This window comes from Eulemur rufifrons, chromosome 18 (assembly GCF_041146395.1).
Source record: "Eulemur rufifrons isolate Redbay chromosome 18, OSU_ERuf_1, whole genome shotgun sequence".
NCBI classification, from domain to species: domain Eukaryota; kingdom Metazoa; phylum Chordata; class Mammalia; order Primates; family Lemuridae; genus Eulemur; species Eulemur rufifrons.
This window is the reverse complement of record NC_091000.1, coordinates 36,165,737-36,187,198: the sequence shown is the minus strand read 5'-3', so window position 1 is coordinate 36,187,198 and position 21,462 is coordinate 36,165,737. Positions and strand designations below refer to the sequence as shown.

The 21,462-nt window shown below is 35.2% G+C and overlaps 1 protein-coding gene and 1 pseudogene across 2 annotated transcripts in view; one reads left to right on the top strand and one right to left on the bottom strand.

Moving 5' to 3' along the window:
- The window catches only part of LRBA (LPS responsive beige-like anchor protein), a 637,829-nt gene that overhangs the window by 60,277 nt on the left and 556,090 nt on the right, over positions 1 to 21,462 (top strand). For both annotated transcript variants that reach the window (XM_069493475.1, XM_069493474.1), the window contains 3 exons: positions 14,907 to 15,138; positions 15,356 to 15,456; positions 21,316 to 21,411. In XM_069493475.1, coding sequence (XP_069349576.1) covers positions 14,907 to 15,138; positions 15,356 to 15,456; positions 21,316 to 21,411 — 429 coding nt within the window. The remainder of the gene's footprint in view (positions 1 to 14,906; positions 15,139 to 15,355; positions 15,457 to 21,315; positions 21,412 to 21,462) is intronic.
- Positions 3,246 to 4,946, bottom strand: LOC138398839 (elongation factor 1-alpha 1-like; annotated as a pseudogene).

Genomic DNA, 21,462 nt, shown 5'->3' with positions numbered 1-21,462 from the left:
TGTAACATTCCTGTTAGCCTAGCATACAAATTAGGTGTGTTAACCTTCAATATTCTGTTTTGAAATTGATCCTATTTGCTATGTAAACTTTTTATATGAGTTTGTTTTTATGTTCTGTTTGTTTGAATTAAAAGAAATAGCACAATAGTTATTGTAACTGTAACTTATTATATATAATACAAGAGTATAATTATTATGATATTACACTGTATTATTATTACCATGTGTATGCCATTATAGTATTGTTGTTATTATTATTATTATCAATTATTATTGCATATGTGCTTTTCACCAGGGATCCCAGTTATGTACACATCCAGCCTAAAGACGTTCTCAGGAACATGTCTTGTTCATAACCCGGGGACCATTTGTATTTAAGAAATTTTTGGTATGACAGTGAACATATTTTTTAAAAAAGTCTGGATTGTACTGCCACAGTTTCTGTAGTGTTAAATATTGTGTAAGAATTGGCTAGTCTTGGTGGCTCACGCTTGTAATCCCTGCCCTTTGGGAGGCTGAGGTGAGAGGATTGCTTGAGGCTAGGAGTTCAAGACCAGCCAAGGTAACAGTGAGACCCTGTCTATACAAAAACATTTTTAAGAATTAGCCAGGCATGATGGTACCAGCCTGTAGTCCTAGCTACTCAGGAGGCTGACGCAGGAGGCTTGCTTGAGCCCATGAATTCAAGGTTATAGTGAGGTGTGATTAGGTCACTGCATCACTGCACTGCAGTGTGAATGACAGAATGGATCTCTGTCTCAGAAAAACAAACAAACAAAAAAACCCCACATGCATTAAAAAAAAATTTTTTTTGTATGTAATAATTGATTGGTGCTTTTTGTGTTCTAATTCACAGGATTCACATCATTGTTGATTACTAGAAAAGTCTCAGTATTATAGCAGACAACTCCATTCATCCTTCCTTTCAATGTTTTGCTTTTGGACTTTCCTATTAAATGTGTGTTTGTCTTTCTCATGTTATCTTCCATGTCTCTCAAACTCTCTCATACTTTCTATCTCCCTGTCTCTCTCTGTTGCCTTCTTAGAATATCCTAAGTCCTGTCTTTTAGTTCCCACATCCTTTATTCAATTTCTTCTAATCTACTTTTCAACCAAACTGCCTGTTGGATTTTTCAATATCTGCTTTTTATTTTAAAAGTTCTATTTGTTTTTCAAATCTTTTTGGTAATCTTCTTTCTTCCTGTCATAATCTTTCAAGTGTCTTTTTTTTCTTGTTTTTTCTTTCATGCCTTTATGACACGAAAATGTCCCTTTATCATAATGTATCATAATTTTATAAATTTTATAATTTTGTAACTTGAAGGTCTTGAGGACCTAATCTTGCTATTAGTATATCTACTGACTCCTCATGCTATGTTGTTTTCATACGTGTGTTTTGATTTTGGACTATGAGTTTATTTTCAGTGGGCCTTTATCTGAGAGAAACTTGTGTAGCCTGTGCCCCTCTAGGGATATCTTCAGCATGGTACCACTTAAAATTTTGTTCCATTATGAAATGTAACAAACACACTGAAGATATGTAGGTAAAATATATAAGGTAAAATATATAAATATACTTATATATTAAAATTATTAAAATGCATATGCATATATCCAACACCAGCTTAGTAGTAAAACAATATTAGTAATTGGAATCTCTTATTCTTTGCTAGAACAATTATCCTTATTCTAACTGTGATGTGAGTGATTCCTTTGGTTTTTTAAAAAATAGTTTATTATCTATATATCCCTCAGCAATATATTGTTTATCTTTGAAAAACTGAGTACCAATCACAAGCCTATTTCTGTGAGGAAAGTGCAATGTTGTTGCTATTAAATGAAAGTTCTGGGAGAAGATAAAACTGAACAGAGTCTCTGGGTCATGGTCTTGTTTTTCTGAGTTTTTGAGAACTCTTACTAGGGAATTTATTAGGCAGCATCAAAAATAAACTCTAGGAGATTTTGGTGTGTATTAGTTTCTTAGGGTTGCAAAACAGAGCACCAGAAATTGGTGGCTGAATACACCTGAAATTTATTGTCTCACAGTTCTGTCCTTGTGTGTATGTTTCTGAGGGTAAATTTTCCCTCTTTGTAAGGACACCTGTCATATTGGATTAGGGCTGCCCTAATGATCCCATTGTAACTAATTGTATCTGCAACAACCCTATTTCCAAATAAGATCACATTCTGGAATACTAGAGGTTAGGACTTCAACATATGACCTTTTGGGGGACACAATTCAACCCATAGCACGGGTGTCTGGTATAGTGGCATTGTGGTGGTATAGAGCAGATATTTAATATCAAGCAATCCAGTAAGAATATAGTCAGGGAATAGGCTGTTCTGTGGGTTCTGTTTCTAAAGTTACCAGGGCACATATCTAGCTCTCAAAAGTATGTCAAGGTTGGGTGCGGTGGTTCACGCCTGTAATCTCAACACTTTGGGAGGCTGAGGTGGGAGGATCCCTTTAGCCCAGGAGTTGTAACCTGGGTGACACAGCCAGACCATGTCTCTATTTAAAAAAAAAAAAAAAGTATGTCAAAATAGACTCTGGGCAAGTTAACACTTGCTATAGTATACGTGGTAGGAATGGAGATATGTCACTCAAGATATGGATAATTTTTTTCAATTTCTGAGAAAATGCAACTAACAGTATATATGTGTAAGTAGGTTTTCAGCTGATAAAACAGGCTCAAAATAACAATGGTTTTTGCAAGCTAGAATTGTATTAGTCCTTTAGGTAAAAGTCTGGGTAGTGGGCTACTGTGGTGGTTCTCTAATTGTCAGGATCCTTGGATCTTTTTGCTGTTTTATCTTCAACATAAGAATTGTAGCTTAGATTCCAAGATGGCCACTGTAGCTCTTCTTGCCACTGTTTCTGCATTTTATGCAGTAGGAAGGAGGAAAGTTGGAGAGGTCATGTCTTTTTTTTTTTTTTTTTTTCTCATTAAACTTTGTTTTAATGGGTCTCAAAATTCTGTGACAGATTTTTAACATAACCAGTTGTTACGTTAAAAAGTACTCATTTTAAAAACGAATAATTTAAAACTGCCACATGACTAAAAAAGGTCCATAAAATGCTCTCCTTTTTCTTCTGAAAGTTTACAATGCATTTATCATTAACCAGTCTTTTACTATTAAACTTAAATGGCCAACTGAAATAAACAGTTCTGAGACTGTTTCTTCAACGACTAAGACTGGAGTGGCAGGACTAAGACTGGAGTGGCAGGTATTGGGGATGATATTCATTTAGCTTTCTGAGCTTCCTGGGCAGACTTAGTGACCTTGCCAGCTCCAGTAGTCTTGTCCATTGCTTTGATGACACCCATAGCAACTGTCTGTCACATATCTCGAACAGCAAAACAACCCAGGAGAGGGTAGTCAGAGAAGTTCTCAACACACGTGGGCTTGCCAGGAATCATATTAACGATGGTAGCATCACCAGATTTCAAGAATTTAGGGTCATCTTCCAGCTTCTTACCAGAGCAAGCAGTGATCAATCTTTTTTTTTTTTTTTTGAGACAGAGTCTCACTCTGTTGCCCGGGCTAGAGTGCTGTGGTGTCAGCCTAGCTCACAGCAACCTCAAACTCCTGGGCTCAAGCAATCCTCCTGCCTCAGCCTCCTGAGTAGCTGGGACTACAGGCATGTGCCACCATGCCCAGCTAATTCTTTCTATATATTTTTAGTTATCCAGCTAATTCCTTCTATTTTTCAGTAGAGATGGGGTCTCACTCTTGGTCAGGCTGATCTTGAGCTCCTGAGCTCAAATGATCTGCCTGCCTCGACCTCCCAAGTGCTAGGATTACAGGCATGAGCCCCACCATGCCCAGCCTGATCAATCTTTTCCTTCAGCTCTGCAAACAATGTGAGCTGTGTCGATGATCCAGTACAGGTACGTAGGCAGCACTAATTTGGCCTGGATGGTTCAGGATAATCACCTGAGCAGTGAAGCCAGCTGCTTCCATTGGTGGGTCATTTTTGATGTCACCATCGATGTTGTCATGGTGAACATCTCTGACAGACACATTCTTGATATTGAAGCCCACATTGTCTCCAGGAAGAGCTTCACTCAGATCTTCATGGTGCGTTTCAAAAGACTTCATTTGTAATGTTCATTGGATTAAAGATGGCCACTGTGTCAGGTTTGAGATCACCAGTCTCCACTTTGCCCACAGGGATAGTATCAATACCACCAATTTAGTAGATATCCTTCAGAGGCAGATGCAAGATCTTGTCAGTTGGACGAGTTGATGGTAGGATGCAATCCAGAGCTTCAGGTGGCATGGTTCACTGACATTGCCATCTTTACAGGTGGTTCTCCATCCCTTAAACCAAGGCATGTTAGCACTTGACTCCAACATGTCATCATTCTGACCAGAGGCACCAATGCTGCTGTGTTGGGCTTGTACTCAATTTTCTTAATGTAAGTGCTGACTTCCTTAACAATTTTCTCCTATCTCTTCTAACTATGGGGTGGCTCAGTGGAATTCATTTTGTTAACACCAACAATTAGTTGTTGCACACCCAGTGTGTAAACCAGAAGGCCATGCTCATGCCCATTCGTGGAGATACCAGCTTCAAATTCACCAATACCAGCAGCAATAATCAGGACAGTACAGTCAGCCTGAGATGTGCCTATAATCATGTTTTTGATAAAGTATCTTTGTCCGGGGCATCAATAATAGTCATGTAGTATTTTCTAGTCTCAAATATCCACGGGGAGATATCAGTGGTGATACCATGTTCACACTCAGCTTTCGTTTTATTCAAGACCCAGACATACTTGAAGGAACCTTTTCCATCTCAGCAGCCTTCTCAAAGTTTTTGATGGTTCTTTTGTTTTGATCCTACCACATTTGTTTATCAGATGGCCAGTAGCGGTAGACTTGCCTGAATCTATGTGTCCAATGATGATGATGTTGATATGAGTCTTTTTCTTTCCCATTTTGGCCTGTAGGGGTGGTTTTCAGGACACCTGGTGGCAAACTCATTTCGAAAAGCATGTTTCCTTTTTTAAAGAGTAATACCTAGAAGGTGCATGTATTGCTGCTTGTTGGTTAGAACTTGTTCACATGGCTGGTATGGAACGCTATTCATTTAAGGAAAGCTAGAAAGTGAGATCTTTTTTCCTGGCCTCCGTGTGCCAAACTGGAGTCTCTTAATTATTATGAAAGAAGAAAAAAAAATGTAAACGGGGAGTCAGTGCAGTCTGTTCCACAGCACTTTAATTTTCCTGCAACTTCTCCCTATTAGTAAGTTTCTAGTGACTGTAAACATGTACAAGTTCCCATTCACTTAGGAATGGATTCTTGGGGAAAAACTTCATATCCTGAGATTGGCACTTTTAAAAACTAAATGTATTTTTTGGAAGATGCAGATAAATTGAAGAAGCTTACCCTTAGTTCATTTTGCAAATATATAGACAATTTCAGAGAAAAAAGTGATTCAGATATTTGTAGGCAGGTAGTAACTAGACCTGTCATACTATATAGGTCACAAGAAATAAGAAAGTAGTTAGGGATAGAAGCTGTGATTATACTTTGTCCAGTGTTTTTCCTGCTATACCTTACTTCTGTCCCATCTTTGAGGAAAAATTTAGCAAGTTTCCATTGAGTGGTCCAGGGAAAACATAGCTTTTCTTTGAAGTATTAGAATTTGCTATGAGTTATAGTCTTTCTAGTTTTATAAATCTTTTGAAGAGAAGATAATTATTTTTGGTCTACATGTGTATCTTGGTTTTCTGAAAATACAAGTGATTTAGGTTAGTGACTAATTTCAGCTTAAGGCAATTTTTTAATGTAACCATTGAGAAGAAGAGCAATCATCATGTCTAATTAAAGTCCTAAAACAAAACTTATAAAGGTTTATTTGAATTCTTTGAATAAGTTGTTTTAAAATTTCTACAATCTTGTACATTAAACTATAACCTATAGAAAGCATGTTATGCCACCCTGAAGGTTGCTATAAAAATTGTTTATGAAGTTCAGGCCAAGACTAAAATATGTTGAAATGTAGAGTTTTGAAAAATGTTCTATATAGCAAAGGAGACCAAATCATGCTAAAATGCAGAAAAAGACTATACATCAGTTTCCATGCTACATTATTCAAAAAAATACAACCATAAAAAAGGTAATAAGATTACATTTTCACATTTCATGGCTAGTAAAGTGCATTAGGCTGCTCAGATATTCATAACTTACTGTGACATTTGGGAAGATTACATTTTGTAGTGCAGAGCCATTACTACAGCTCAGATAATAACTAGCCAATGCCTGGACCTGGATTATGATCCCTGTCATTGGAAACAAATTTGTGTTTTGAAGGTTGATCAGCTTCAAATAACTATTAGAAAGGGTTAACATGACATACTGTAGACCCTGTGCATGGTTTTTAGTATAATAGATATGCATACATATAGTATATCAAATATGCCACACATTTGTATGTACAAATTTCTGCCATCAATTTTCTCCTTGAAAGGCATATTTTATAATACTTAAAGCAATGAAGGAATATGTAAAACACCTTTCTGGATATTGCTCTCAGTATAAACTCAATTTAAAAGCTGGTGAAATATTTGGGGCTTTTTTGGAAATTACTTTCAAAAATTAATTCTATAGCTTCTTGGAAAGGTGGTTACTGGTGGCAGTATACACAGATCAAAATGAAGGATTGATGTTAGTAATACTAAGGTGAAGGTAAGGTCTCTTAAGTTAGTTGCAACAAGGTTTTTGACCCATTTAGATCTACGCAGAGGACATATATAATAATTGTTGTAAGAAATTTTCACACTATTAGAACTCTTTCTAGATTTTGTTTTCCTGGCAGTAGATAGTTTCAAACATATTGGTTGGTTTGCCTTATATTAAATAAATAAAGTCCAAATGTGTATGTATGTGTTTTTTTTTTTTTTTTTTTTTTTTTTGAGACAGAGTCTCACTCTGTTGCCCAGGCTAGAGTGAGTGCCGTGGCGTTAGCCTAGCTCACAGCAACCTCAAACTCCTGAGCTCAAGCGATCCTCCTGTCTCAGCCTCCCGAGTAGCTGGGACTACAGGCATGCACCACCATGCCCGGCTAATTTTTTTTTTTTTTTTTCTATATATATTTTTAGCTGTCCATATAATTTCTTTCTATTTTTAGTAGAGATGGGGTCTCGCTCTTGCTCAGGCTGGTCTCGAACTTCTGAGCTCAAACGATCCGCCTACCTCGGCCTCCCAGAGTGCTAGGATTACAGGCGTGAGCCACCGCGCCCGGCCTGTATGTGTTTTAAGAAGTGCCTCGTTATATTCAGTGGAAAAGGCTTAGTTTCTGTCTTCTAGAAAACATTATTGAAGAGTTTGTCTTCTTTTTCTACTTTACTATTACATCTAAATGATTTTCACAAAATCTTTTTCAGATTTCTAATTATTTTAGTGTTATATGTTGTTATATATAATATTATCGAATTATTAGTTTTTAAGGCCTTAGAGATTTTTCTGTTTGGCTGCCTTTCTGGACCTTTGTAATTCTTTTTCTCAAGTTTTTCTTGTGCCTGAAGATTTTGTCACTTCTTTATTTTACATTCTGTAGATTGGTGGTTCTTTCTAATTATCTTTGAAAGAATATTGGTGTTCTTAGACCTGGACCAGACCTTTCCACCGCTAAAATTGATTAAAAATTATCCTTATCAAATTTACAGGTTGAAGTTTATGGAGTGAATTTTTTCAGCTTTGAATTTTTCCCATTAACTTTCCTTAGTCTTTGGCATCAGCAACTGATCATTATTGCCCACATTTCATAAAAGATATTCTTAACACAATTATATGTTTAGTTAGTATTGCCATGTTGCTTTCTGGAAATATGATGACAGGAGTATATGAAAGTGCCTGTTTTATCTCATTCTCACCTACTTTGATCATTAATAATTTTAAAAATTGCTAACTTTTTTTTTTTTTTTTAAATTTAACTAAAAATTGCTAACTTTTGGCCGGGCGTGGTGGCTCCTGCCTGTAATCCAAACACTCTGGGAAGCCAAGTCGGGTGGATCACTCGAGGTCAGGAGTTCGAGACCAGCCTGAGCAAGAGCGAAAACCCCGTCTCTACTAAAATAGAAAGAAATTATCTGGCCAACTAAAATATACATGTAGAAAAAATTAGCCCGGCATGGTGGCTCATGCCTGTAGTCCCAGCTACTTGGGAGGCTGAGGCAGTAGGATCGCTTAAGCCCAGGAGTTTGAGGTTGCTGTGAGCTAGGCTGACGCCACGGCACTCACTCTAGCCTGGGCAACAGAGTGAGACTCTGTCTCAAAAAAAAAAAACAAAAACAAACAGACAAACAAAAAAATTGCTAACTTTTATAAATAGTTTTCCCCTTTGCATTTGTCATTTGAGTTTTTTTGGTGTGTATAAATTGACTGTTCATGTCTTCCTAAAACTTTTCTTTCACTAAATTGAAAATATCTTATTTTTCCTCATACTACTTTTTATTTCTATAACCTGTTAATGATTTTTTACTCTTTGAGAATTTCTTACATTTTGTGGCTTCAAATGTAACTTTTCATGTTTTAAGTTATCTGGAGTTTTTTTTGGTTTATGGTGTAAGATAAGGATTTAACCGTAATTTTTTAACACGAAAACTGTTGTAGTTCCATTTAATCCTTGTGATACCACTCTAATCCTGTATTGAATTTATTTATATTGGTTCCAGGTTCTGTTTTTATTTCATTAATTATTATCTGTCTAGTACCACACAGTTTTAATAATTACGTTTTACCATTTGATTAATGATTCCAGTGTTCTTTTTGTACAGAATTTTTCTTTACTTTTTTCACATATTTAATTCTCAGATAGAAGTTAGAATTGTTTAAATTTCAGAAAAAAATCTCATTGGCATTTTTAATGATATTGTATTGAATTTATAGGTGAATTTGTGAAAATTTAACTTGATAGAATTTAATACTACTATCTAGAAGCAAGTCTGCTCATTTATCAAAATTAGAAAGGTTTTTCTTATACGACTTATATATTCTTTAATTCATGCCTCGATATTTTATACTCATAGTTGGCATTAGAAGTGTTGTTTTAAAACTATTATATTTTCTATTAGCTATTATAGTTATTTAGGAGAATTTATCATATTAGCATTAAATATTTATTTTGTATTCATACAAAATGACTTTTTGAGCTGAAGTTACTGTATGACTTGATGTCATTGCTCTGTTATATATTTTCATTGAGAAAGGGATTTCCAGTTTGGAAACCTAGTATTTTCTAAGTAAACAGTTAAAAAAAATTCTGTGCAATATGAGATTCAGTGTTGATTGGCATGAATAAGAGCAGGCTGTTTCTGTCTTAAACATTACTGTTCTACTATTTCCTAAAGGCCTGGCATATAGTAGGCATTCAGTAAAAGTGTGTTGAGTGAGTTTATAAATTTATTGTGTAGTAGAGGTTTGTATTTTGTGGTTATTTCAGTACATGTGTTGAACCTGTCTGGCGTTTTTACTAAAGTATGTTCTGCGAAGGCCAGTATCCAACCAGTGTGGCTCAGTATGGAAATATGGGATGTTTACAGCTGGGGCCCATTCTGATAGGTTTGTCATGTGTCTGCTTGGTGCTGTTGCTGTACAAAGTTGTTAAATATTTGAATAACTCCTCTGCATATTGTTAATTTTATATTGTGCTAAATTATTTTTGACTCAATGAATATTTTGTCAGAAATAGGCTACCTATGTCATTTGTATTTATAATAATTTTATAAACTCTGATGCTAGCATCAGTGGTGTTTTGTGCATTTGCTTCTTTTTAAACTATTTTTGAATAAATAACGTGTTCATGGCATAAAATTCAAATCGTTCAAAAGTGTATGCACTAAAATCTCTCCCTTTGCCCTCTGTCCTCAGACACCCAGTTCTCTTTTCCAGAGGCAGTCAATATTTAGCTTCTTGTTTACCATTCAGAGGCATATTGAGCACTTACATATATGTCTGTGTGTAAATGTTTTACACTCAAATTGTAGCCTACTATTTATACTTTTCTCCACTTTGATTTTCTCACTAAAACAGTGTATTTTAGAGATCTTTTTTTGTCATATGGTGCGGCCTCATTCCATTCAATGGCTACGCCATATTCCATTGTATAGTTACACAAAACTTTAAAATTTTTTTTGTTTTGTTTTATTTTTTTTCTGTTCAGTAAATGAAGTTCTTGTATCTAACATAATTACTTAAATGTATCTATTTAATATAATATAAATTTCTAATTGTTAAATTGCTATTTCAAAGGGTTTCAAAAAATGAAACACAGAAATATTAAATGTCTGCTTAACACTTAAAAAAAAAACTTAAAATTTTTGATAGCCATTGTCAGATTGCTTTTTATAGATGATGTTGTACCAGTTTCCTAAATAACAATAATGTATGGGAGTACCCATTTCCCAAGTTTTTGCCCATATTATATATTATTTTTATATGTTATTAAAAACTTAGAGTCTGTCAGTCAATATGTAAAAATGGTTTATTAGTATAGTCTTAATGTTCATTAATTTTGTGAGCAAAGTTGAATTTCTTTTCATGTTTTAGTGCTATTTGTGTTTCCTTTTTTGTTCATTGCCTTTGCTCAGATTTCCTTTTTAAAAATTTTTTTCAGGAGGTTATTTGTATTGTATTATGATATTAATTGCAAGACGACTGCAGTGACTTTAGTCCATAATCCCAGCATGTTGGGAGGCCAAAGGAGGGGGATCTCTTGAGGCCAGGAGTTCAAGACTAGCTTGGACAATATAGTGAGACTCAGTCTCTACAAAAAAAAAAAAAGCTAGGCATGGTAGCATGTGCCTGTAGTCCCAGCTACTTGGAAGGCTGAGGCAGGAAGCTTGCTTGAGCCCAGGAATTTGAGATTATAGTGAGCTATGACCGGGCCACTGTACTCCAGCCTGAGTGACAGAGTGAGATCATGTCTCTAAATAAATAAATAAATAATTGAATGAATGAATGAATTACAAATGATTTTTCCTAGTGTATCATTTACCTTTTGATGTTATTATTTTTTTATATTTAGAATTTTTAATTATTATGTAGTTAAATTTGTCAGTACGAAGTCCAGAAGTCTTAAAACAAAATCTTAGTTAGAAAAGCTTTTACCACTTGAGGTTATAAAATACTTTCTCCATTATTTCATTCAGTCCTTCTATGACTTCAGTTTTACATTTAAATCTTTGATCCATTTGGAAATTTATTATGGTATGATGGATTGATCTATTATTTTTCAGATATCTCAATCTAGCTGCCCCTAAACTTTTAATTAAACTCTCTTTGTCTTATTTAGGCATTACTTTTATCCTATAGTAATATACAAATATTGATATATAATTATTACATTATAAAATATTATAATAATTATAACAACTACCACTACCAACAGTGCCAGCCAGGCATTGTTAGAAGGACCTTTTTTTTTTTGAGATTGGGCCTCGCTCTGTTGCCTGGGCTAGAGTGCAGTGTTGTCATCAGCTTACTGCAGCCTCTAACTCCTGGGCTGGGCTTAAGTGATCCTCCTGCTTCAGTCTCCCAAGTAGTTGGGACTATAGGTGCATGCCAGCATGCCCAGCTGATTTTTCTAGTTTTTTGTAGAGACGGGGTCTCGCTAGTTTGCTCAGGCTGGTCTCGAACACCTGACCTGACCGAAGCTATCCTCTCACCTGGCCTCCCAAAGTGAGAGTATATAGGAGTGAGCCACTGTGCCTGGCCAGAAGCACCTTATTCATGTAAATGTTTTCACCATTTTATAAAGTAGGTACTCTTAATTAAAAAAACAAAACAAAACAACAAAACAGACAAAAACCCCCAGTATATCCACAAGGAAACTTGAGGGTTAATGAAGTAAAGTAACTTGCCCAGAGTCATGCAGCTAGTAAGTGGTGAAGCAAAAATTAGAAATGTGGATTTAAGACCTCTGGAGCAAGGTGATCTTGCTCCACAGTTAACTCTCTAACCACTATGCCCCTCTCTGCCAAATTCCCATGAGTATTTTCATCAAAAACATTGAGTTTTAGTCTGTTCATTTGTCTGTATTACCATATTGTTTCAATATTTGGTAGGGCTGTGCCTTTCCTATTACTCTTCATTTTCAGAAAATATTTTTGCTATTACTAAAATTTTTCTTTATGAAATTTATAATACCTTGTTCTGTGTTCCCCAGTGACCCCCAATCCCACACACCCACTGATCTGATTTTTGTCCCTATAGTTTTACCGTTTCTAGTCTGTTATGTAAGTAGAACTACACAATAGGTAGCCATTTGCCTCTGATGTTTGTTATTTGGCAAAATGCTTTTGAGACTGATTCATATTGTTAACTGTATCAGTAGTTCCATTACCAAATTCTTTTCTTATTTTTAGTAATTTTTCAGTTGACACCCTTGGGGTTTTCAGATATATATTATCTAAAAATAATTATAATTTAAATTCCTACTTTCTGCTTTTCTGTTGCCTTTTTTGACTAAATGTGACTTCTGTATCTCCAGGATAATATTAAGTGATAGTGGTGGTAGTGCATCCTAGTCTTTTTCCTGACTTTCCTGAGAATCTTTCCATTTTTCCTCTTTGAGCGTAATGCTGAGTTTTCAGATGTGTAAGACTTTTCTTAATTAAAATAAGTCTTTCCAATTAGTAAATATAGAAAATGTGATGGAAATATAAACTCACTATTTAGCAGATGGCCCAGTAGTAACAGCCACAGGCAAGATCCATCAACGAATGCCTAAAAGTATGATGAGAAACAAAGTCTTTGTATAGTCTCAAAGTATTCTCCACAAGATACTTAATGTCAAAATGAAAAATAGTACCTTTAAGAAGGAAAGATCTGACAGATACCACCTAAAACAGTGATCAAAAATGACGTCATGAATAGTTAGACAAGTTGACTTCAGATACCATCTGAAATGATACACTGAGAAGGGCACAAATCACTTCTGGGGTATTCTTGCCAAAAATGCGTAACATAAAAAAGTTCAGGTTGGGAGACATTCTATAAAATAATTGGCAAGTACTCCTCAGAAGTGTCAAAGTCATGAAAGTCAAAGAATGCCTGTATAACTGTCTCAGCTTGGAGGAGACTGAGCGGATGTTAAACTGATCCTGGATCAGAAGAAGGGCCTTAGTGTGACAAGTGGCAAAATTTGAGTAAGATCTGCAGATTGGTTAATACTATTGTAAATGTTAATTTCTTGGTTTTAATGATTGTATTATGATTGTGTTATATATACATTAGGGGTAGCTGGGTGAAGGGTATAGAGTAACTTTGTACTCTTTTTGCATCTTTTTTCAATGTTTGAAATTTTTCAAAATAAAAAGTTAAAGACAAAACAAGCAAATAATATTCACAAACAAGAACAGAAGGTTTATATTACTTCGAGTTCTTATTTGAATTTTGTATTTTTTTAAATTTACAAATCATGTATTTATAGACAATTGATTTATTTCAGCAAGTTTAAGTAGACTGGGCTTAGTGTATTAGATGGTTTATAGAGTTTCTGGGAGGACTGGGAAACCAAGCATGGATACTTCATAGCCAGGACCATGTAACTAGGAGAAATTGACACTATAACACCAAGGGACTTTTGGCAAAACCCCAGCTGTTATCTCCTTATACTCTTTGATACTGATGATACAATGAATCATATACTAAAATCTCTGCCAGAGCTTTCCTGGAAAAACCGAATGTCTTTACCACTGTGCTTGCCAGGAATTCTTGTCTCCTTGCATGCAGATACTGATCCTCATGTTGTTCATTTCCATTTTTTCAGTCTCATGCCAGTGTGTATTTTTTGGCAGAACCTGGGGCACTTGTTGATCCCTGCTGCAAGGAGGTTTGATTGATTTCCTAGTTCTGAACCTTCCTTGCTTTCCTAGAGTAAACTCTATTTGCTTGTGTCTATTATTCTTTTATGAGCTCTTGGATTTTGTATTATAAAGTTCATGTTCTTCTAATTCTTGCCCACCTTTTGGGTTTAAGAATGTGTAATGAAAAACCAAGGAGTATTCAGAAAAAAAAAAGGGTAGATGGATCATGTGTGTAACTATTTCTGATAGATATCTTTAAAAAAATCTCTTTAAGATAGCAGCATATTATATATCTTAAATGTACACAATAAAATTTATTCAAACAATCTAGTTAAATAGGGTAGCTCTGCAAAGGTAATTCTAAAAGTATTTTATTTCCTTCAAACAACTGGGATTTGTTTAAAATTTATAAACGTTCCTTCTGTGTGGAGAGACTAGGTAAGATGGGAAGGGGGGGATAGGTCAGTACAGCTTTCTGATAGTAATATCAATGAAATAAATTTTCTTGATTACTGACTTTGGGTGTGTGACTGTGTAAGTTGTACTGATTATTGGCAGAGGAGAAGAGGGATTAAAATGAGTAGATTTAATAAACCAGAAATCTGACAAATATAAACTCCAATTTTTTGTCCATTCTGAGCCTTTTCAGCTTTTCAGCTTTGCTATGAGCACATACCTTGTTTAGGTAGCAAAGGACCTTTAGGTTGCTGTGTGTATTTCGCAGAGTAGATAATTTGTAAATGAAATATCGAATTAGAAGCAATTGTGGAGATAATTTAGATCTTTCTTAGTAACAGGGCAGTAGGTAGGGATTTACCTAAGACATTCTATATTTGTTTTTGTTGAAAAATGCTTCCATTTTTATGTTCTTGCTTCACTTTGTACTCTCTAAATTTGAAGATCTCTTTAGAAACGTCGTTTTTTAGAGCTTTTTGTTTTTGGTAATGAACCGTTTATGTTTGTGCAGGTTAGGAAAGAATGTGTTTGAGTAGTTACTAGTAATCTAATGTTTAGGAGTGTGGTATAGTGATACTGAAAATACTAATGCTTTTAATGTGGTCTTGTTTGTTTTTATTCCCTTGGAAGCTGGTAGGAGGACAGTTTGATTTGGAAATGAATTTCATTATCCAAGAAGGTGAGAGTATCATCTGCATGGTGGACCTACTGGAAAAATGTGACATTACTTGCCAAGCAGAAGTCTGGAGCATGTTTACAGCCATTCTGAAGAAAAGCATACGAAATCTTCAAGTCTGCACTGAAGTAGGCCTTGTTGAAAAAGTGCTTGGGAAAATTGAAAAAGTTGACAATATGATAGCAGGTATGACTTTTTCTATAGTACAATGTATATGAAAAAATGAAGTCTGACTTTTAAATATGTATTTATCTTATTGCATTTACTAACATTTATTTAAGAAATATTTGAGCAAGTAGCATGTACCTAGAATTTTAGTGTCCAAACTCTTAAGTACAGTATATATTAAATTTTCAAGAAATATAAGTAGCTTAATTATTTTATTGTTTTCTTTTGTTTCCAGATCTTCTAGTTGACATGTTGGGAGTGCTGGCTAGCTATAATTTGACAGTTCGAGAACTAAAACTTTTCTTCAGTAAACTTCAAGGAGATAAAGGACAATGGGTAAAAAAACTTAAATACTCTTTGGTGTTTGAAATTATTCTCCCCCCAACACATACTAGCTTGTAAGTAACTGATATTGTCTCATATGAAGTGAATGTCAAATTGAGGGGAGGAGATCAATTAAAATAGCATTTGGATCCATATGCCTACTTTTGTTATGCCAAAACACAGGTGTGGACTAAGAGAATGGGTATACTAGGCAGGCTATATTTTGGTTCTTCTTTGAATTGTTGTTCTTTAAATGTACATTCAACATCTATTAGAGGAAAAAAATAAGGACAGAGAACGAAAAGTGTTGGGTAGCAGTACCTAGCTTTTATTCTGTTGATCTGAGTTTAGCTGAGGCCCTTAAACTTGAACAATCCACTCAGTGAACAAAAGCTCTGCCATTAATTGGATCCATCCTCTTTAGATGCCATTTAGTGATTCTTTGCAATGGATGTTGATGGGGGTGAACTTATTTTGAACCCCAGGTGCCTTATCATACTGTTTCTTCCTGCCATTTAGTTAGCTGTCCCTTTAAGGAATACCAGTAAATATTTTCTCCATTTTTGTTGAGTGCCTTTTAGTGATCATTGCCCACAGCAAGTGCTCAGCAAGCTGATCTTTAATCTAGCTTTGATTAAGTATATCTAAATTTGTGCCCTGCAATTACTCTTATTCAATGTGTTAAAATTTAGATTCTTAGCTTCTTTGTATCAAACTTCAGTTGTCTGGCTGCTTTTTAGGTTTTTATTACTGATTTTCATTGAATTTGATTATGTTTCTGGGTGTGGCTTACCTTATGTTTATCCTTATTAGAGTTCTTACATCTGTGGGTTTATAATATAATTGTTATCAAGTTTGGAAAAATTTTGGTCATTATTTCTTCAAATATCATTTCTTGTTCCCCCTTCTCTTCTTTTCTGCATTCCAATTATAGATTTGTTAGACCTCTTGATATTGTCTCAGAGGTCACTGAGATCTGTTGACTTTTTTTTGTCTTTATCTTTGTGCTTCATCTTAGATTGCTTTTTTGCTGTAACCTCAAATTAACTGATCTTTTCTTCAGCAGTGTAATTCCATCCATTGAAAATTTCAGGTAGTATAATTTTTATGTCTGTAAATTCTATTTGGTTGTTTTTAATATTTTCCATTTTTTTTCTTCATTATGTTCATATTTTCCTTTAAGTCCTTGACAGTATTTAGCATAATAATGGTTGCTTTAATACTCTTTTCTACTAATTCTATCATCTCTCATTTTCTGGGTCAGTTTTTTTTTTTGGAGGGGAGACAGTCTTGCTGTCTGGTGCCCCTGGTACAGTGCAGTGGTATCATCATAGCTCACTGCAAACTCAAACTCCTGAGCTCAAGCAATCCTCCTGCTTCAGCCTCCTGAGTAGCTGGTACTAAAGGTGCATGCCACAGCACCCAGCTAATTTTCCTTTTTTAGTAGAGATGGGGTCTCACTCTTGCTCAGGCTGGTCTTGAACTCCTGAGCTTAAGCAATCCTCCCGCCTCAGTCTTCCAGAGTGCTATCTAGGTCAGTTTTTTACTTACTGATTTTGTTTCTATTTATAGGTCACATTTTCCTGCTTCTTATGGCTACTGAATTTAGACATAAGTGATATTAGATGTAGTAAATTGCTTCTGAGTGCTGGATTTTCGTGGTTTTTTTTTTTTTTTTTTTTTTTTTTTGAGACAGTGTCTCACTGTTACCCAGGCTGGAATGTAGTGGTGCCATTGTAGCTCACTGCAGCCTCAGCCTCAAACTCCTGGGCTCAAGCAATCCTTCTAGCTCAGCCTCCCGAGCAGCTAGGACTACAGTCATGTGCCATCATGGCCTGCTAATTTTTAAAATTTTTTGGAGAGACAACTTCTCCCTATGTTGCCCAGGCCTGTCTCAAACTCCTGGCCTCAAGTGATCCTCCTGCCTTGGCTTATGAAACTGCTAGAATGATAGGTGTGAGTCACCACACTCGACCTGTCATATTCCTTTTAAGATTCTTAGATTATTTTTGTAGGCAGAGAAGTTAATTGTGGATCAACTTTATCCTTTAATGCTAGTTTTAAAGTTTATTTTGGTTTTTTTTTCTGAGTCAGGTTTAGAGTAACTGTTACTTTAAGGCCTTACTGTTCAGGCCTAGTGCCTCTAGAGTCTCTATTGAATGACTGTAAGTCTTAGACATGCGACAAGAGGTAGCACAAGGCTGTGGTCTCTCCACAGTGTCTAGTAGGGTCTCAATTCCTAGTTCTATATTAGTTCTGGGAGTTCTTTAACTTATAGCTGTTAGTGTCTTAGTCCCACTTGTTGAATTTTATCATAGTGTGAACAGTTTGGTATTGAGCCAAATAGTCAATGCAGATTTCTGGAGCTGCTTTTTATAGCTCCTTCCTCTACAGTATTCTGTCCTGGAGCTTCTATCCATCTTGAAATCCCTGTACTCCAACTTCTGCCTCTGCAACTCAGTGAGACTTTCAGGTTCTGTTTAGTTTCCCTCTCCCAGTGCAATGATAAGGAAATTGACTCTACGTGGAAAGCAATTTTGTTTTCTTTTCTCAAGAATGATGGTCTTGAGCTACCCTTCCTCCATGTCTGAAAACAGTTTCTGTTTCATACATTTTGTTTAATTTTCTAGTTGTTTATGGTGGGTCCAGGTCTTGTTACTATGTCATGTCTAGAAGAGGAATATACTGTTTGGTTTTGATTTATATTCAAATAATTTATTCTGAATATATAATTAATACATTTTTATAATACTTGTGAATGTAGAAAATAATATGTGAGAAAATAGCAAAGGATGTGAACAGATATTTATTTACAGAGGTAGAATCCCTACAACCAAATAAACACAAAATCAATACTTAGAGACATTTACATTAAAACAGTATCTATATGTCATCTTACATCTATAGTTTCAGGGACTTTAAAGTTGGATAATGGATAGTATAGTTGGGGAGATAGCGTTATTTTATACCTGTGTGCTTTTGGTTGGAATGAACACTGGTGGAGCCAAACTCAAGAGGAGTCTAGTGGTACTTATTCACGTAAATTATGCCTGTATCCAATGACTTAATAATTTGCTCCTGAGGGCATATTCCAAGAAATTCTCACATAGTTCCATAAGGAAATATAAGTGAGGATGTTCGTGGAAGCATTATTTTTATGGCAATGAATTGTCAACATGAGTGTTCATCATTAAGAGAGTGGATAGGAAAAATGTATTGGATGCACAGAATAGATTATTATATAGCAGTTACCCTACAGAGTAATAGGAATAAATGCAAAAAATGTAGGAAGAAAGTAATAAAAAATAATATATTTAACCTAACACGATTGAAATGGTAAGTACAAGCACACAAAAACATTTTTGAAGGAACGTGAAGAAAAAGATTAAACATGTTAATATAGCTGCTTATTGAGAGGGGGAAGAGAATGAGAATAATTTTGGAGGAAATATGGAAAAAATAATGAACTGTTAATAAAACAAGAGCAAGGCCTTGCTCAAACCTATTCATTGCATTTGTTTAGCTATTTATTATTAGGCATTCAGTTTATTTCCATCTTTTGCTGTCATAGTATTGCATGAAAAATCTTTGTGTCTAAATCTCTATCTGCCTTTGTAATTATTGCTTTGGCATAGATTTTTACATGTGGAAAATAGTGCATCAGTGGACATGAATATTTTTAAAGTCTCTTGAAATATGACTATTCATTTATTTTCTGAAGGGCTTTCCTAGTACAATATACACTTCCCTAGCAGTGTCTGTGGAGTAAAGTGCTTATCTTAATGAATTCTTTTGTTTAATGGTTTATGGGAAAGGAAATTTGGAGTAATGATTTCTCTAGATGATAATGCAACAATACTGTACTTTTACTTTTTAGTGCTTAATTGTTTCACTTTATTTCACTTTGTAATTTATTTTTAAAAAATAAGTGTGATTGCAGTTACTTGTTCTTATGTTTTTATAATTGAGCAGTGTGGTTAATTGAAAATTTCTTGATCACTTATCAATGAAACTTTTCACTTAATATTTACGTAAAAGGTTTATAAACTCTTTTACACAATTAGCAGTGATAACTTATAGCAGCTGCCAAAACATGATAAAGGCAAATCAATGATTTCAGTTGTAGTTTGTGCTTTGAATTTATAATAAAGAGGAATATCCTATACTTATTTGCTTATAAACTGATTAAAATGATAATGTGTATTTGATTGTACTTTTTGCTTTTCTTTGTAAATGTAAGTGGGATTTTTCATTTTAGTGGTGGGTTGTTTCATGTATTAGAGACTTGTGGACCAAAGAAGCAATCAAATAAATGTTATATTACAGCTTTTTTACATTCAATGCAGTAGAGGTACATTGTAGAATGAAAAATAATAGGAAGTTTAACTCACTGTCAGGTTCAGGGAAGACTGAGAAGTGCCCATTAAGATGAGCTCTAAAGCTGTGGTTTCCAACCCCTGGTACTGGTCTGTGGCCTGTTAGGAACTGGGCTGAGCTCTACCCCCACCCCAATATCCATGGGAAAATTGTCTTCCATGAAACTGGTCCCTGGTGTCAAAAAAGTTGGGGACCACTGCTGTAAAGGATGGGTAGAGGTGGCTCATGCCTGTAATCCCAGCTACTGGAAAGGCTGAAGTGGAAGAACTGCTTGAGGCCAGGAGTTTGAGACTAGCCTGGGTAACATAGCAAGACCTTGTCTCTAAAAAAATAAAAAAAATATTAACCGGGCATGGTGTCATGCACTGGTAGTCCCGCTATTTGGAAGGTTGAAGTGGGAGGATCACTTGAGCCCAGGAGTTCAAGGCTGCAGTGTGCTATGATCACACCACTGTGCACCAGCCTGGGCATCAGAGCCAGAACCTGTCTCTTTAAAAAAAAAAGAATGGATGGATAAGATGGGTGAGATTTACTTGGTTGAGAAGAGAATGGAGTAGGCTTATTGAGAACATCTTAAGCACAAGGAAGAGCTTCTGGTCAGACCTTGTTGTGGGGAGAAGACTGAGAGAAGGCATTGTGGATGGAATACAGGGAAAGGGGAGGGTGAGTTGCAAGATGAGGCTTAAAATGTAGATGAAGTATCTTGTAGGGCATGTTAAGTATTTTGGCTCCCATTTTGATGGTAAAAGTACAGACTTAATGATTTTTGGACTTTATGATGGCGGGAAAATGATGTATATTCAATATACTCCTTGACTTAGGATGGGCTACCTTGGGATAAACCCCATTATAAGTAGAAAATGTATTTTTAATTTACTTTATTTTCAGTTTACTGTGGGTTTATCAGAATGTAACCTCATCATAAGTTCAGGAGTATCAGCATAGTGGTTAAAAGCATGGACTCTGGTTTCAGTGAGTTCTGATCCTGACCTTGCCAGTTAGTTCCTGTGTGACCTTGGGAATGTTCCTCCACCTCAGATTCCTCCTCTGTAAAATGAGGGAATAGTAATACCCCTCCATAGAGTGGTTAAAATATTTTAATGTTTTTAAAGTACCTTTAATAGTGGCACATTGCTTAAGGATTATTTAACTAAGTATTTGTTAAAATAAAAAGTGTTTTAAAGAAGGGTGGGTTGATGTAGTTTGTAATTTTAAAAGATCAGTTTTGCTGCAGTATGGAGAAGAGTTTCAAGAGTCAAATGATATTGGCTCATATTTATTGGACACCTAGTATATCCTATAGTATGACAAAACAAGGCATAGAGTACATTATTTCTTTAAAATAGTTGAAAATAACTTTTGTTAATTTATATGCTTTTAAGCTTATAGCATTATTTGGTTATTGTGTATATTAAAACATAATTATATTTAAAATATATATTTTCTGTTTTATGGTGAATAATGTGGTCGATGAATTGTTAATTATTTTCATAGCCTCCACATGCTGGGAAGTTGCTGTCTGTGTTAAAGCACATGCCTCAGAAGTATGGCCCTGATGCCTTTTTCAACTTTCCAGGGAAGAGTGCTGCAGTAAGTAAATATTATATTAATGAGGAAATCACTTTGAGTTCTCTTTTCCTT